The 15,570-nt window shown below is 41.5% G+C and overlaps 1 protein-coding gene across 2 annotated transcripts in view; it reads right to left on the bottom strand.

Annotated features, from left to right (window-relative positions):
• The window catches only part of LOC110491795 (proline-rich protein 12), a 55,922-nt gene that overhangs the window by 1,737 nt on the left and 38,615 nt on the right, over positions 1-15,570 (bottom strand). For both annotated transcript variants that reach the window (XM_036946708.2, XM_090202533.1), the window contains exons 9-14: positions 14,949-15,079; positions 14,054-14,490; positions 13,230-13,349; positions 8,238-8,335; positions 359-490; positions 69-164 (exon numbers count right to left, since the gene is read on the bottom strand). In XM_036946708.2, the coding sequence (XP_036802603.2) occupies positions 69-164; positions 359-490; positions 8,238-8,335; positions 13,230-13,349; positions 14,054-14,490; positions 14,949-15,079 (1,014 nt within the window). The remainder of the gene's footprint in view (positions 1-68; positions 165-358; positions 491-8,237; positions 8,336-13,229; positions 13,350-14,053; positions 14,491-14,948; positions 15,080-15,570) is intronic.

The following is a 15,570-nucleotide window of genomic DNA, read 5'->3' as shown; positions in this document are numbered from 1 at the left end:
TCTTTAAATATCACAATATATTTAAATACCTATTACAATAGTATAAAATACAGGTTGGATGTCCTTACCTCTTTCTTACAATGTAAGAAAGTATGATATTTATAATGATGCAGGGAGTGATAGAGGCTGTAGATCCGACATGACTCTGTTGACAGTTTAAGGTCCTGGCGGAAGACAGAGAGGTTATTCTAATAGTATAAAAACATATGAACCCCCCCCACATCTAATCAAGGTTCAACAGCACGACATGGGAATACACACACACTTTATCAACTTATAAGAGATGGACAACCAACCCCTCCCCCCCACCCCCCCCCTCCCTCCAAACACACACACAGAATTACCAACAAACACACACCTGTGGTTTGGGCAGGCTCTTCTTGACTCGGTTGAGAGTCTTGCGGTTGTAGCCCTCCCCACTGAACCGCACCCTCACAGTTCCTGAGTCCAGGGGGTCCCCCGCCATCTGAGGGTACGTGTGCAGGGCATCCTAAACGGGTGGAGAGAGAAAAATAGGAAGGACAGAATGAAAGGTAGACCTTGAATATTGAAAAGGCTAGAATGTTTGAGGTTAAATAGAAACATAATATTCTATAAACAAATATAAAATGTAAATTCATGAGAATCCTGCAAACAAATACATACAACAGATGGCCAGAGAAGCATACACAGAGTGAAGAATACATTAGGAACACATGATCTTGCCATGACAGACTGACCAGGTGAAAGCTATGATCCCTTATTGGGGCGGCAGGGTAGCCGAGTGGTTAGAGCATTGGACTAGTAACCAGAAGGTTGCAAGTTCAAACCGCCGAGCTGACAAGGTACAAATCTGTCGTTCTGCCCCCGAACAGATAGTTAACCCACTAGGCCGTCATTGAAAATAAGAACTTGTTCTTAACTGACTTGCCTAGTTAAATAAAGGTCAAATAAAAATATAATTATTGATGTCACTTAATTAATCTACTTTAAAATCAGTGTTGATGAAAGGGAGGAGACAGGTTAAAGAATAATGTTTAAGCATTGAGGCAATTGAGACATTGATTGTGTATGTGTGCCATTCAGAGGGTGAATGGGCAAGCAAAACGATTTAAGTGCCCTTGAACGGGGTATGGTAGTAGGTGCCAGGCATACCCGGTATAAGGGTGTGTCAAGAACTGCAACGCTGCTGGGTTTTTCACCCTCAAAAAGGACATCCAGCCAACTTGACAACTGCGGAAAGCATTGGAGTCAACATGGGCCAGCATCCCTGCGGAATGCTTTCAACAGCTTGCGCTACGAATTAAGGCTGTTCTGAGGGGAAATTGGGGTGCAACTAGGTGTTCCTAATGTTTTGTACGCGCACACACCTAATCTCATAGCAAAAGGTCTGAATACTTATAACATTTCAGTTTTTGATTTTTAATAAATTTGCAAACATTTCAAAAACCTGTTTTCGCTTTGTCTTTATGGGGTATTGTGTGTAGATGGATATTTTAATTTAACCATTTTACAAAAACACTATTCTAAAATGAATAAAATGTTGATTGGAGTCCAGTCAAAAGTTAAAATAAGTGTTCATCCAGTATTGTTGTAATTGTCATTATTACGAGTTTTAAAAAAAATAGGCAGATTAATCGGTATCGGCTTTTTTTGGTCCTCCACTAAATCGGTATCGGCATTGAAAAATCATAATTGGTCGACCTCTAGTTTACATAAAGGTCCCATAGTTGAGAGTGCATATCAGTGCAAAAACCAAGCCATGAGGTCAAAAGGGATTGTCCATAGAGCTCCGAGACAGGATTGTGTAGAGGCACAGATCTGGGGAAGGGTACCAAAACATTTCTGCAGCATTGAAGGTCTCAAGAACACAGTAGCCTCCATTATTCTAAAATGGAAGAAGTTCGGGACCATCGAGACTTCCTAAAGCTGGCCACCCGGCCAAACTGAGCAACCGGGAGAGATGGGCCTTGGTTAGGGAGGTGACCAAGAACCCAATGGTCACTCTGACAGAGTTCCTATGTGGGGATGGGAGAACCTTCCAGAAGGACAACCATCTCTGCAGCACTCAACCAATCAGGTCTTGGTAGAGCGGCCAGACGGAAACCAGTGCTCAGAAAAAGGCACGACAGCCCAATGTTTTTCAGCGGCAGGGACTGGGAGACTAGTCAGGATAGAGGGAAAGATGAACGGAGAAAAGTACAGATAGATCCTTGACGAAAACCTGTGCCAGAGAGCTCAGGATCTCAGACTGGGGCGAAGGTTTAGCTTCCAACAGGACAACAACCTTGAGCACACACAATAAAAAAAATGCAGAAGTGGCTTCGGGACAAGTCCCTGAATGCACTTGAGTGGCCCAGCCAGAGTTAGGAAGAAAAGTCTCAAAAAAAGTCTCAAGGCTGTAATCGCTGCCAAAGGTGCTTCAACAAAGTACTGAGAAAAGGGTCTGAATACTTACGTGATTTCAGTTTATTTTTTATAAAATAAAAAATTTATAAAAAATAACCTGTGCTTTGTCATTATGGGGTATTGTGTGTAGATTGATTAGGGGGAAAACGATTAAATACATTTTAGAAGACGGCTGTAACGTAACCAAACTTAGAAAAAGTCAAGGGGTCTGAATACTTTCCGAATGCACTGTATATACACAGTACCAGTCAAAAGTTTTGAAAACAACTCATTCCAGGATTTTTCTTAATTTTCTACATTGTAGAATAAAAGTGAAGACATCAAAACTATGAAATAACACATATGGAGTCATGTAACAAAAAATTGTTAAATCAAAATGTATTTCATATTTGAGATTCTTCAAAGTAGCCACCTTTTGCCTGGATGACAGCTTTGCACACTTGGCATTCTCTCAACCAGCTTCATAAGGTAACCTGGAATGCATTTTAATTAACAGGTGTGCCCAGTTAAAAGTTAATTTGTGGAATTTCTTTCCTTCTAAATGTGTTTGAGCCAATAAGTTGTGTTGTGAAAAGGTAGGGGTGGGTACACAGAATAGAGGTGGACATAGTGATTTTTCAACGCCGATACCGATTATTGGAGGAACAAAAAAAGCTGATACCGATTTTAATCAGACGATTTTTATACAGAAGTTCACATACACTTAGGTTAAGAGTCACAAACTCATTTTGTTTCCAAAAATTGTTTACAGACAGATTATTTCACTTAGAATTCACTGTATCACAATTCCAGTGGGTCAGAAGTTAACATACACTAAGTTGACTGTGCCTTTAAACAGCTTGGAAAATTCCAGAAAATTATGTCATGGCTTTAGAAACGTCTGATAGGCTAATTTACATAATTTGAGTCAATTGGAGGTGTACCTGTGGATGTATGAAGGCCTACCTTCAAACTCTGTGCATCTTTGCTTGGGAAAATCAAAAGAAATCAGCAAACACCTCAGAAAAAAATTGTAGACCTCCACAAATCTGGTTTGAACTTTGGAGCAATTTCCAAACGCCATGTTCATCTGAACGAACAAACAAACAATAGTATGCAAGTAAAAACACCATGGGACCAAGCAGCTGCTGAAGGAGACGAGTTCTGTCTCCTAGAGATGAACGTACTTTGGTGTGAAGTTTAAATCAATCCCAGACCAACAGAAAAGGACCTTGTACCTGTTTCCTCCAGCATCTTCACAAAGTATCTATATCCACAGTAAAAAAAAGTCCTATATCGACATAACCTGAAAGGCCGCTCAGCAAGGAAGAAGCCACTGCTCCAAAACCGCCATAAAAAAGCCAGACTACGGTATGCAACTGTACATGGGGGCGAAGATCATACTTTTTGGAGAAATGCCCCCTGGTCTGATGAAAAAAAAAATAGAACTGTTTGGCCATAATGACCATCGTTATGTTTGGAGGAAAAAGGGGGAGACTTGCAAGTCGAAGAACACCATCCCAACCATGAAGCACGGGGTTGGCAGCATCATGTTGTAGGGGTGCTTTGCTGCAGGAGGGACTGGTGCACTTCACAAAATAGATGGCTTCATGAGGATGGAAAATTATGTGGATATATTGAAGCAACATCTCAAGACATTTATTTATTTGTTATTTTACCAGGTAAGTTGACTGAGAACACGTTCTCATTAGCAGCAACGACCTGGGGAATAGTTACAGGGGAGAGGAGGGGGATTAATGAGCCAATTGTAAACTGGGGATCATTAGGTGACCGTGATGGTTTGGGGGTCAGATTGGGAATTTAGCCAGGACACCGGGGTTAACACCCCTACTCTTACGATAAGTGCCATGGGATCTTTAATGACCTCAGAGAGTCAGGACATCCGTTTAACGTCCCATCTGAAAGACGGCACCCTCCACAGGGCAGTGTCCCCAATCACTGCCCTGGGGCATTGGGATATTTTTTAGACCAGAGGAAAGAGTGCCTCCTACTGGCCCTCCAACACCACTTCCAGCAGCCTCTGGTCTCCCATCCAGGAACAGACCAGTACCAACCCTGCTTAGCTTCAGAAGCAAGCCAATAGGAGGCACTCTTTCCTCTGGTCTAAAAAATATCCCAATGCCCCAGGGCAGTGATTGGGGACACTGCCCTGTGGAGGGTGCCGTCTTTAGGATGCCACTGCATACCACTGCTGATATGCTGCTGGCATAAAGTCAGGAAGTTAAAGCTTGGTCGCAAATGGGTCTTCCAAATGGACAATGACCCCAAGCATACTTCCAAAGAGGTGGCAAAATGCCTTAAGGACAACAAAGTCAAGGTATTGGAGTGGCCATCACAAAGCCCTGACCTCAGACTTATAGAAAATTTGTTGTCAGAACTGAAAAAGCATGTGCTAGCAAGGAGGCCTACAAGCCTGACTCAGTTACACCAGCTCTGTCAGGAGGAATGGGCCGAAATTCCCCCAGCTTATTGTGGGAAGCTACCCGAAATGTTTTGACCCAAGTTAAAAAAAAAATATTTGGGATAGTGGGCAGTATTTTCACATCCGGATAAAAAGCGTGTTCAAAGTAAACTGCCTGCTTCCTCAGGCCCAGAAGCGAAGATATGCATATTATTAGTAGATTTGGATTGAAAACACTCTGAAGTTTCTAAAACGGTTTGAATTATGTCTGTGAGTATAACAGAACTTATTTGGCAGGCGAAACCCCGAGGACAAACAATTCAGATAGTTTTTTTTAGGTCACTCTTTTCAATGCGTTTTCATTGGGAATCCAGATTTCTAAGGGACTTGCTTGCAGTTACTATCACTTCCACAAGATGTCAGTAGTCTTTAGAAATTGGTTGATATATTTGTAATAATGATAATTACAACACTGAATATACACTTATTTTAACTTAATATAATAAATAAAAATCTATTTAGTCTCAAATAAATAATGAAACATGCTGAACTTGGTTTAAATAATGCAAAAACACAGTGTTGGAGAAGAAAGTAAAAGTGCAATATGTCATGTAAGAAAGCTAATGTTGAAGTTCCTTGCTCAGAACATATGAAAGCTGGTGGTTCAATATTCCCAGTTCTTCAATATTCCCAGTTAAGAAGTTTTAGGTTGTAGTTACTATAGGAATCATGATGCATCGACTATTTCTCTCTATACCATTTGTATTTCATATACCTTTGACTATTAGATGTTCTTATAGCCACTTTAGTATTGCCAGCCTAATCTCAGGAGTTGAAAGGCTTGAAGTCATTAACAGCGCTGTGCCTCAAGCATTGCTAAGAGCTGCTGGCAAATGCAGGAAAGTTGGAATGAATGCTTACGAGTCTGCAGCTGCCTACCACCGCTCAGTCAGACTGCTCTATCAAATCATAGGCTTAATTATAATAGAATAAACACAGAAATACGAGCCTTTGGTCATTAATATGGTCAAATCTAATTTTTAAAACAAAACGTTTATTCTTTCAGTGAAATGCAGAACTGTTCCGTATTTTATTGAACGGGTGGCAACCCTAAGTCTAAATATTGCTGCTACATTGCACAACCTTCAATGTTAGGTCATAATTATGTAAAATTCTGGCAAATTAGTTTGCAACGAGCCAAGCAAGCCCAAACTGTTTCATATACCCTGACTCTGTGTGAAATGAATGCAAGAGAAGCGACACAATTTCCCTAGTTAATATTGCCTGCTAACATGAATTTCTTTTAACTAAATATGCAGGTTTAAAAAAAATATACTTGTGTATTGATTTTAAGAGAGGCATTGATGTTTATGGTTAGGTACATTCCCGCATCAAATATGCTTTTGTGAAATCGGCACCCGTTTGGCGAAGTAGGCTGTGATTGAATGATAAATTAACAGGCACCGCATCAAATCAAATCAAATTTTATTTGTCACATACACATGGTTAGCAGATGTTAATGCGAGTGTAGCGAAATGCTTGTGCTTCTAGTTCCGACAATGCAGTAATAACAAGTAATCTAACTAACAATTCCAAAACTACTGTCTTGTACACAGTGTAAGGGGATTGATTATATGCAACGCAGGACAAGCTAGATAAACTAGTAATATCATCAACTATGTATAGTTAAATAGTGATTATATGAAGATTGATTGTTTTTTATAAGATCAGTTTAATGCTAGCTAGCAACTTATCTTGGCTCCTTGCTGCACTTGTGTAACAGGTGGTCAAGCATGCCACGCAGTTTCCTAGTGGAATGCAATGTAATCGGCGCCCAAAAATGCCGATGACCGATTGTTATGAAAACTTGAAATCGGCCATGCTGATTAATCGGTCAACCTCTAATACAGAAGATGGTCTTTTACCAAATAGGTCTAAGTCCATATTATGACAAAAACAGCTGAAATAAGCAAAGAGAAACGATAGTCCATCATTACTTTATTAAGACATGAAGGTCCGTCAATCCGGATAATTTCAAGAACTTTTAACAAGTTTCTTCAAGTGCAGTTGAAAAAACCAAGTGCTATGATGAAATTGGCTCACATGAGGACCGCCACAGGAAAGGAAGACCTAAAGTTACATCTGCTGCAGAAAAGTTCATTAGAGTTAATTGCACCTCAGATTGCAGCCCAAGTAAATGCTCCACAGAGTTCAGACACATCTCAACATCAACTGTTCAGAGGAGACTGCATGAATCAGGCCTTCATGGTGACATTTCTGCAAAGAAACCACTACTAAAGGACAACAATAAAAGAAGAGACTTGCTTGGGCCAAGAAGCACAAGCAATGGACATAAAACTGGTGGAAATCTGTCTTTTGGTCTGATGAGTCCAAATTTGAGATTTTTGGTTCCAACCAACTTGTCTTTGTGTAGGTTAACGGACGGTCTCCGAATGTGTGGTTCCAACCATGAAGCTTGGAGGTGGTGGTGTGATGGTGCTTAGTCTGTGATTTATTTAGAATTCAAGGCACACTTAAACAGTATGGCTACCACAGCATTCTGCAGAAACACGCCAACCCGTCTGGATTGCGCTTAGTGGGACTATCATTTGTTTTTCAACAGGACAATGACCCAACACACCTCCAGGCTGTGGTAGGGCTATTTGACCAATAAGGAGAGTGATGGAGTGCTACATCAGATGACCTGGCATCCACAATCACCCGACCTCACCCTAATTGAGATGGTTTGGGATGAGTTGGACTGCAGAGTGAAGGAAAAGCAGCCAACAAGCACTCTGTAAATGTGGGAACTCTTCAAGAATGTTGGAAAAGAATTCCAAGTGAAGCTGGTTGAGAGAATGCCAAGAGTGTACAAAGCTGATATCAAGGCACCTTTGCACCCCATTATTTCTATCTCTACTTTGCACATTCTTCCACTGCAAATCTATCAAGTCAGCCAGTGTTTAACTTGCTATATTGTATTTACTTCGCCACCATGGCCTTTTTTTTGCCTTTACCTGCCTTATCTCACCTCATTTGCTCACATTGTATATAGACTTATTTTTCTACTGTATTATTGACTGTATGTTTGTTTTACTCCATGGGTAACTCTGTGTTGTTGTATGTGTCGAACTGCTTTGCTTTATCTTGGCCAGGTCGCAACTGTAAATGAGAACTTGTTCTCAACTTGCCAACCTGGTTAAATAAAGGTGGGAAAAAAAGGCTAAGGGTGGCTACCTTGAAGAATCTCAAATATATTTTGATTTGTTTAACGCTTTTTTGGTTACATGATTCCATATGTGATATTTCATAGTTTTGATGTCTTCAATGTTATTCTACAATGTAGAAAAATAGTAAAAATAAAGAAAAACCTTGAAATGAGTAAGTGTGTCCAAACATTTGACTGGTACTGTATATACACACACAGAGTACATTCAAAGCAGGTTACCTGGTGCTGAGTACCCATGTTAACTCTCCTCATCAGCCTCCTCTTCTGCTCCACAATGATGCCGTCAATCTTCCTCATCCCGGGGAGGTACAGCTCATCTGAGGGAACCAATGGAGAGCAAAACATTATTAAATGGATATGTTTCACACGGCTCTCAATCATTCCAAACCTTGGGGAGGCTAACCAGGGGCATATTCAGTTGATGAAATATTTTAATACAATGCTCAAAAGGTTTGTACTGAACGACACACTTTCCTACAACAGTGTGCACTGCTCTTCAACATTCCTAAAGGTATGTTTGCTCTTGTTTGGTGTGTGTGGCATGGCGTAGCCTGATCAATAGGGGTTTGACCATTTGCAATCTCAAAATACCAAACAATTGATCTCTCAGCCACCATAACCACAACTTTCTTCAACTGGTCATTCAGAACAGTACAGTTTACGTTCAAGTTAACGTTAAGCGTTGGGCCCTTACAAAACTCTTTACTGACATATTACAGCTGACATGACCACACTAGCTGCTTTTCACAAATGAGCACAGAGCAACTGCTGAATCAGACACTTTCTAATAACCTTGTTCCTGCAATTAAAGGTGAATGCATAACCAGGCCAACCAAGTTCAGCGCGGCCTGGACCAATTGTGTAAATCATGCAACAGTGACCCTTTCTATCAAATACATCTAACTCATAATCAGAATGATTTAGGGCCAAGTCCTCAACTTGGGATAACCATGAGGCAACTTGTACTTTCTCACAAAGCATTGGCATAATGCAAGACCTACAGAAGTTGGGAAAATTACATAAACTTAAGTTGGGAGCCATTAAAACCCATTTTTCAACTACTCCTCAAGTTCTTGTCGACAAACTATAGTTTTGGCAAGTCGGTTAAGACATCTACTTTGTGCATGACAGGTAATTTTTCCAACAATTGTTTACAGGCAGATTATTTCTCATTGTATCACAATTCCAGTGGGTCAGAAGTTTACATACACTAAGTTGACTGTGCCTTTAAACAGCTTGGAAAATTCCAGAAAATTCCGTCACGGTTTTAGAAGCTTCTGATAGGCTAATTGACATAATTTGAGTCAATTGGAGGTGTACCTGTGGATGTATTTCAAGGCCTACCTTCTAACTCAGTGCCTCTTTACTTGACATCATAGGAAAATCAAAAGAAATCAGCCAAGACATCAGAAAAAAAATTGTAGACCTCCACAAGTCTGGTTCATCATTGGGAGCAATTTCCAAATGCCTGAAGGTACCACGTTCATCTGTACAAACAATAGTACGCAAGTACAAACACCATGGGACCATGGGACATACTTTGGTGCGAAAAGTGCAAATCAAGCCCAGAACAGAAAAGGAAATTGTGAAGATGCTGGACGAAACAGGTACAAAAGTATCTATATCCACAGTAAAACGAGTCCTATGTCGACATAACTTGAATGGCCGCTCAGCAAGGAATAAGCCACTGCTCCAAAACCACCATAGAAAAGCCAGACTACGGTTTGCAACTGCACATGGGGGCAAAGATTGTACTTTTTGGAGAAATGTCCTCTGGTCTGATGAAACAAAAATAGAACTGTTTGGCCATAATTACCATCGTTATGTTTGGAGGAAAAAGGGGGAGACTTGCAAGCCGAAGAACACCATCCAAACTGTGAAGCACGGGGGTGGCAGCATCATGTTGTGGGGGTGCTTTGCTGCAGGAGGGACTGGTGCACTTCACAAAATAGATGGCATCACGAGGTAGGAAAATTACATGGATATATTGAAGCAAATGGGTCTTCCAAATGGACAATGACACCAAGCATACTTCCAAAGTTGTGGCAAAATGGCTTAAGGACAACAAAGTCAAGGTATTGGAGTGGCCATCACAAAGCCCTGACCTCAGTCCTTTAGAAAACCTGTGGGCAGAACTGAAAAAGTGTGTGTGCGCAAGGAGGCCTACAAACCTGACTCAGTTACACCAGCTCTGTCAGCAGAAATGGGCCAACATTCACTTACTGTGGGAAGCTTGTGGAAGGCTTCCCAAAACATTTGACCCAAATTAAACAATTTAAAGGCAATGCTACAAAATACTAATTGAGTGCATGTAAACTTCTGACCCACTGGGAATGTTATGAAAGAAATAAAAGCTGAAATAAATCACTCTCCTATTGTTCTGACATTTCACATTCTTAAAATAAAGTGGTGATCCTAACTAACCTAAAGAAAGGGAATTTTTACTAGGATTAAATGTCAGGAATTGTGAAAAACAGCTTAAATGTATTTGGCTAAGGTGAATGTAAACTTCCGACTTCAACTGTATGTCCATTCCTTCAGATTTGCGAACATTTCTCTGCCCCAAGGGGCACAGTAAAGTTATGATTTGTCCCAAAGAATGGCGGGTAAGTTATGATTCGTCCCTAAGGGAGGCAGAAAGACAAACTCCAACTCCCTAGATGCTACTGGGGTATAATTCAGTGAGGTGAAACATTCTGAATGTTATGAATATATCAGACATGATTCCCAATTTTATCATGATAGATAATCTTATCTGTTCTACACAATATATGTCTATCTGGACATTCCGTAACTTTTCACACTCCTGATCAGGGCCCTGTTCATTAGGACACATAATGGAAAAAGTTTAATGTTTTGTAACAGAAAATGCAAATCAGCATTTCCTATTGAACAACTTCCAAAGAGTCCCACCCTGTTTCAGTCCAATTTCTTCCATTTGCTGTTTAATGAATACGACCCAGGTCAACTGGTGTGCATTGTATGTTAGATACAGCTGTTCTTACAAAATATTGGTAGTGTGTGTATGTGTGTGTGTTTGTGAATGAGTGTGTTCTGCACTCAACTTCTGTGTCCTCCAGGGTTTGGATCATGTCGGGGTCCAGGGCTGTGTGAGTGAGTGTGTTCTGCTCTCACTGTCAGTGTCCTCCAGGGCCGAGTACGTGTGTGTGTTGTGTCATGTTGGGTCCAGAGGGGTGTTCTATGACGATAGTTAGATCTTTTCATGATTTTCTAAACCTAGCCAGCTTCAGTTAGCTTTAAAATTCCAGCTCAGGCTTCATCCATGTTACGAAGGTGGAAATGTATCATGCAACCACCATTAACTCGAGCCAGCTTGTAACTGCGCATTCGTGTTGAAAGTGGATAGTCGAACGCCAAAGTCTTCATTGAGACAACGCTGAAATAGTAATCCATGCCACATTTACATTTTTGCCGAAATCAAAATTAAAAGGTTGTCCTGCAAATACAGCTGGCTATGGTGGGAACTAGGCTATTAGAAGTGTCGTCTTTCGTGTGCTTATCAATGCACAAGCCATTTTCCCCCACTCCCATCCAAAAAATGTAAACGCATTAAGTCATAGAAAAGTTTTACTGCTTGTGAAGTTTCAAATGCATCCTGTCATTACTAAATGTGTACTGTGATATGCATTAGAATATCACTATTTAACGCAAAATAACATTTGATTAAAGGAGCTATGTAATATTTTTGCATTGCAATTTCAGAAAACGTCCTTTATATGTCTACAGTAATAGTGGAATGATAGTACTGTGAAACACTGTTTCCCCAAAATGCTTATTGGGCCCACACAAAATTGTATTCTAATGGTGCAGCCTTCTTATTGGTCAACAAAAGACAGGCCATCTCTTGCAATGATTACATATATACACAAACACTGAACAAAAATATATAAAATGTTGATCCCATGTTTCATGAGATTAAATAAAAGATCCCAGAAATGTCCATATGCAAAAAAAGGTTATTTCTCTCAAATTTTGTGCACAAATTTGTTTCACTTTTAGTGAGCATTTCTCCTTTGCCAAGATAATCCATCCACCTGACAGGTGTGGCATATTAAGAAGCTGAGTAAACAGCATGGTCATTACACAGGTGCACCTTGTGCTGGGGACAATAAAAGGCCACTAAAATGTGTCGTGTGACAAAACTGCACAATGCCACAGATGTCTCAAGTTGAGGGAGCGTGCAATTGGCATGCTGACTGCAGGAATGTCCACCAGAGTTGTTGCCAGAGAATTCCATTTCTCTACCATAAGCTGCCTCCAACATAGTTTCAGGCCATTTTTGCAGTACGTCCAACCGGCCTCACAAACACAGACCAAGTCTAACCACGCCAGTGCACGACCTCCGCATTCGGGTTCTTCAACTGATTTCCTTATATGAACTGTAGCTCAGTAAAATCGTTGAAATTGTTGCATTTATATTTTTGTTCAGTATATGAATGGACAAAACCATCGATCACGTGACACCATTCATTCCTATTTGAAGACTCAATCGTGCATTGAAGCCAAATGAAGACGGTTAAGATGGCGTCTCATGGAGACATAACATCCGCAGTTTGAGCTACTCCAGGAAGTGACGTTGCAGACTTGCTCAGTGCTGCCCCTTCTCTTTGAGTAACTCAAGTTGAAGGCTGACTGGGGTACTGCAGGCTTCCATTAGCAACTATTATTAACTTCTTCTGGGTGCCATTTTTAAATAAATCAGTTCAAGGACATAGTATACAGGTTGTGTATTAGAAGCAATGTTTGGTACAAAAATCATCTTTGAATTTTTATTTTATTTACACGAAGATTGACCACGAAGCAGATCCTGTTTTCTGCAAACAATGCCTGTAGTACTGCGGTCGGCCTTGAACTTCAATGGCTGAAATGGGAAGGGGCAGTACAACGAAGGAAGCTAGATCTACACTCAGGGTTTTCTAACGCTAGTCAGCTTTAGTTAGGTGTACATTACAGCTCAGGCTTCATCCGTACTACGAGGTGGATATTTCTTGACCACCAACCGCTAACTCTAGCTGAATTGTATCTGTATGTGCATGTCGCACAAGCTCGTCGAACTCTTCATTGAGACAATGGTAAATCATCAAGCCATGGGTGAGTCAGTGCCACACTTTAATCAATGTCTGGCCTCCAGGGTTTGGATCATGTCGAGGTCCCGGGTCATGTGTTTGTGTGTGTGTTCTGGGCTCTCACCGTCTGTATCCTCCAGGGCTTGGATCATGTCGGGGTCCAGGGCCGTGCTGACCAGCATCTCCACATAGCTCCTGAACATCTCGCGCATGGCCCGGTTGTTCACCCCACCTCGCACTGGCACTGCACAGAGGTTACACACACATACAGGGTTTAGACACAACACACACACATACATAGGGTTGGCAAACCACCTGTATCAAAATACTCAGGCGTATGGAATGGTATGGAAACTGAGGAAGATGGGCATAATGTTATCTTATGTTGTAACTCAAAGTAAAAAAAAAAAAAATGGTGTAGTCTGCATTGTGTGTTCCTATCGTGACAACACTACACACACAGCATCTGTACCTAATTGCCAAATACATTCCTGACAGATTTTCTTTTTGTCTCCCCTCCTGGGTCATTCTATTCCATTCATTGAGGGCAGACACAGACACCTATTACTCCCCCGAACATCTCATAAACCCTCCACCCAGTTTGAATGCACAAACACATACGTATAGGCTAAACAGATATGGTCTACATTCCAATTGGCACCCTATTCCCTTTATAGTGCACTACTTTTTGACCAGGGCACACGGGGCTCTGGTCAAAAGTAGTGCACTATATAGTATGTATGGTGTAGCTATCAATAAATCTGTACAAAATGGGTTCACAAAGTATCAAAAACACTATGGGCTACTTTCATGGACACAGTTTATGCCTAGTCTTTGACTAAAAAGCTATTTCAAATGAGAATCTCCATTGAGAATGCTTTTTAGTCCTGGACTTGGCTTAATCCGTGTCTGGGAAACTGGCCCTATAGGCACAAAATGGTTTCTCACTCTCATCCTCACTGGCTGCCTCCTCGGACGAGTCTGAATCAGATGAAGAGGGGACCTCCTTCAGCCACTTCTTCCTCTTTTTCAGAGGAGGCTCTGCCTTGACCTTGGCTGGCTTTGACTTGGGAGGGCACTCCATCTTCTCTTTCTCCACTCCTCCTTTCTTCTCCTCTTTCCCCTTCCCTCGTTCCATCGTTGCCACCGCGGCGGCCCGTTTCTCAGGCTTCTCCTGAGATAGTTGCACCCTCCTCTCCTTCTCCCTCTGCTTCTCTTTCAACCCCGCGGTCGCCTTTTCTCGCTGTTCGTTCTTTGCCCTTGTTCTCTCCCTCGGTTCGCGCTGCACTGGCTCACGCAGCGTTGCTACTCGCTGCTCCCTCTCGGCTCGAGGCGGGGTCAGGGTGGTGGGAGGCGGGGACGCTATTTTGGGGAGGGCCTGTCGCCTGTTGAAGACGAGTGGAGATTTGAATAAAGAGAACGGAACAATATTTCAGATGGCCAGTTCCATAAGCACCCTCTGCCAGCAAAATAGCTGACTACTAACCCTCATTTTGTGGGGGGTTATGCCCTCGCACCCTCTAGCTTGCTACATTTTTCAGTATGCTGGCTACTTCAGATTTTCTGGAACACTCTGGATGGCTAGATCAAAGTGCAAACACCATGTTAGCTCTTTAGGCTAGTATTTTCCTCTTAAACATTGTCCATGGACATTCAACAGGACAGCACTCTCCGAAATGTATATTTGAGAGGTGCAAGTAATAAACCTTCCAAGCATATCTTTCGGACAGTACTGTCTTATGGATTGTTCAATGACAAGGTGGAAGAATAACTTTGAGAAGTGAAGGCATAAAAAACACTGGACATGTCTAGATTAGAATTGAATAAATCCCCTAATGGGTACCTCAGTCCAGATGGTCTGTGCCAGGGTCGTCGAGAGCACACTCTCACGTAGTCCTTCTTGTTAACGTTCTCCAGGAACTTGACGTACAGGCGCTGGTACCGCCTCTTGGCATCTCCAAAATAGCCCAGATACTGAGGAAGAGTAGCCATTTTGTTTATTTGGATACCTGATGAGTAGCTGTTCAATTAGTACCTATCTTGGGATCCACACAAATCAATGGGCCTGTTCCAGGTTAATCTTTATTGCAGTTGTGCTGCACAGTTTATCAGGTTCCACAGTCATAAAGTGTCTCACTTTAGAAGTGTTGATCTAGGACCAGGACCACACTGTCCATTTGTTAGAATCTAAAGGCAAAGTAGTACGAGTGCTGATCTAGAAACAGTTTGGGCATTTTAGATCTCAGGAATCACATTAATATGATATAAGCACTCTTCTGAGAACTAAGACGACCTGTAATGCAACAAACAACCACACATAGACAGACATCATCAGGGTCGTGTTCATTAAATGGAGGAAAAGGTACTGAATCAGGTAGAGAATTTTTATTTCATTTTAACAAAATGTTTTAAAACATTTTCCGTTGCGTGCCCTGTTGATAGACAGTAACATACATGCTGTGTTG

Source organism: Oncorhynchus mykiss, chromosome 16, assembly GCF_057628025.1.
Source record: "Oncorhynchus mykiss isolate SJ-2025 chromosome 16, ASM5762802v1, whole genome shotgun sequence".
Classification (NCBI taxonomy): domain Eukaryota; kingdom Metazoa; phylum Chordata; class Actinopteri; order Salmoniformes; family Salmonidae; genus Oncorhynchus; species Oncorhynchus mykiss.
Note: the sequence above shows the minus strand (reverse complement) of the source record. Positions and strands in the feature narration are given on the sequence as shown.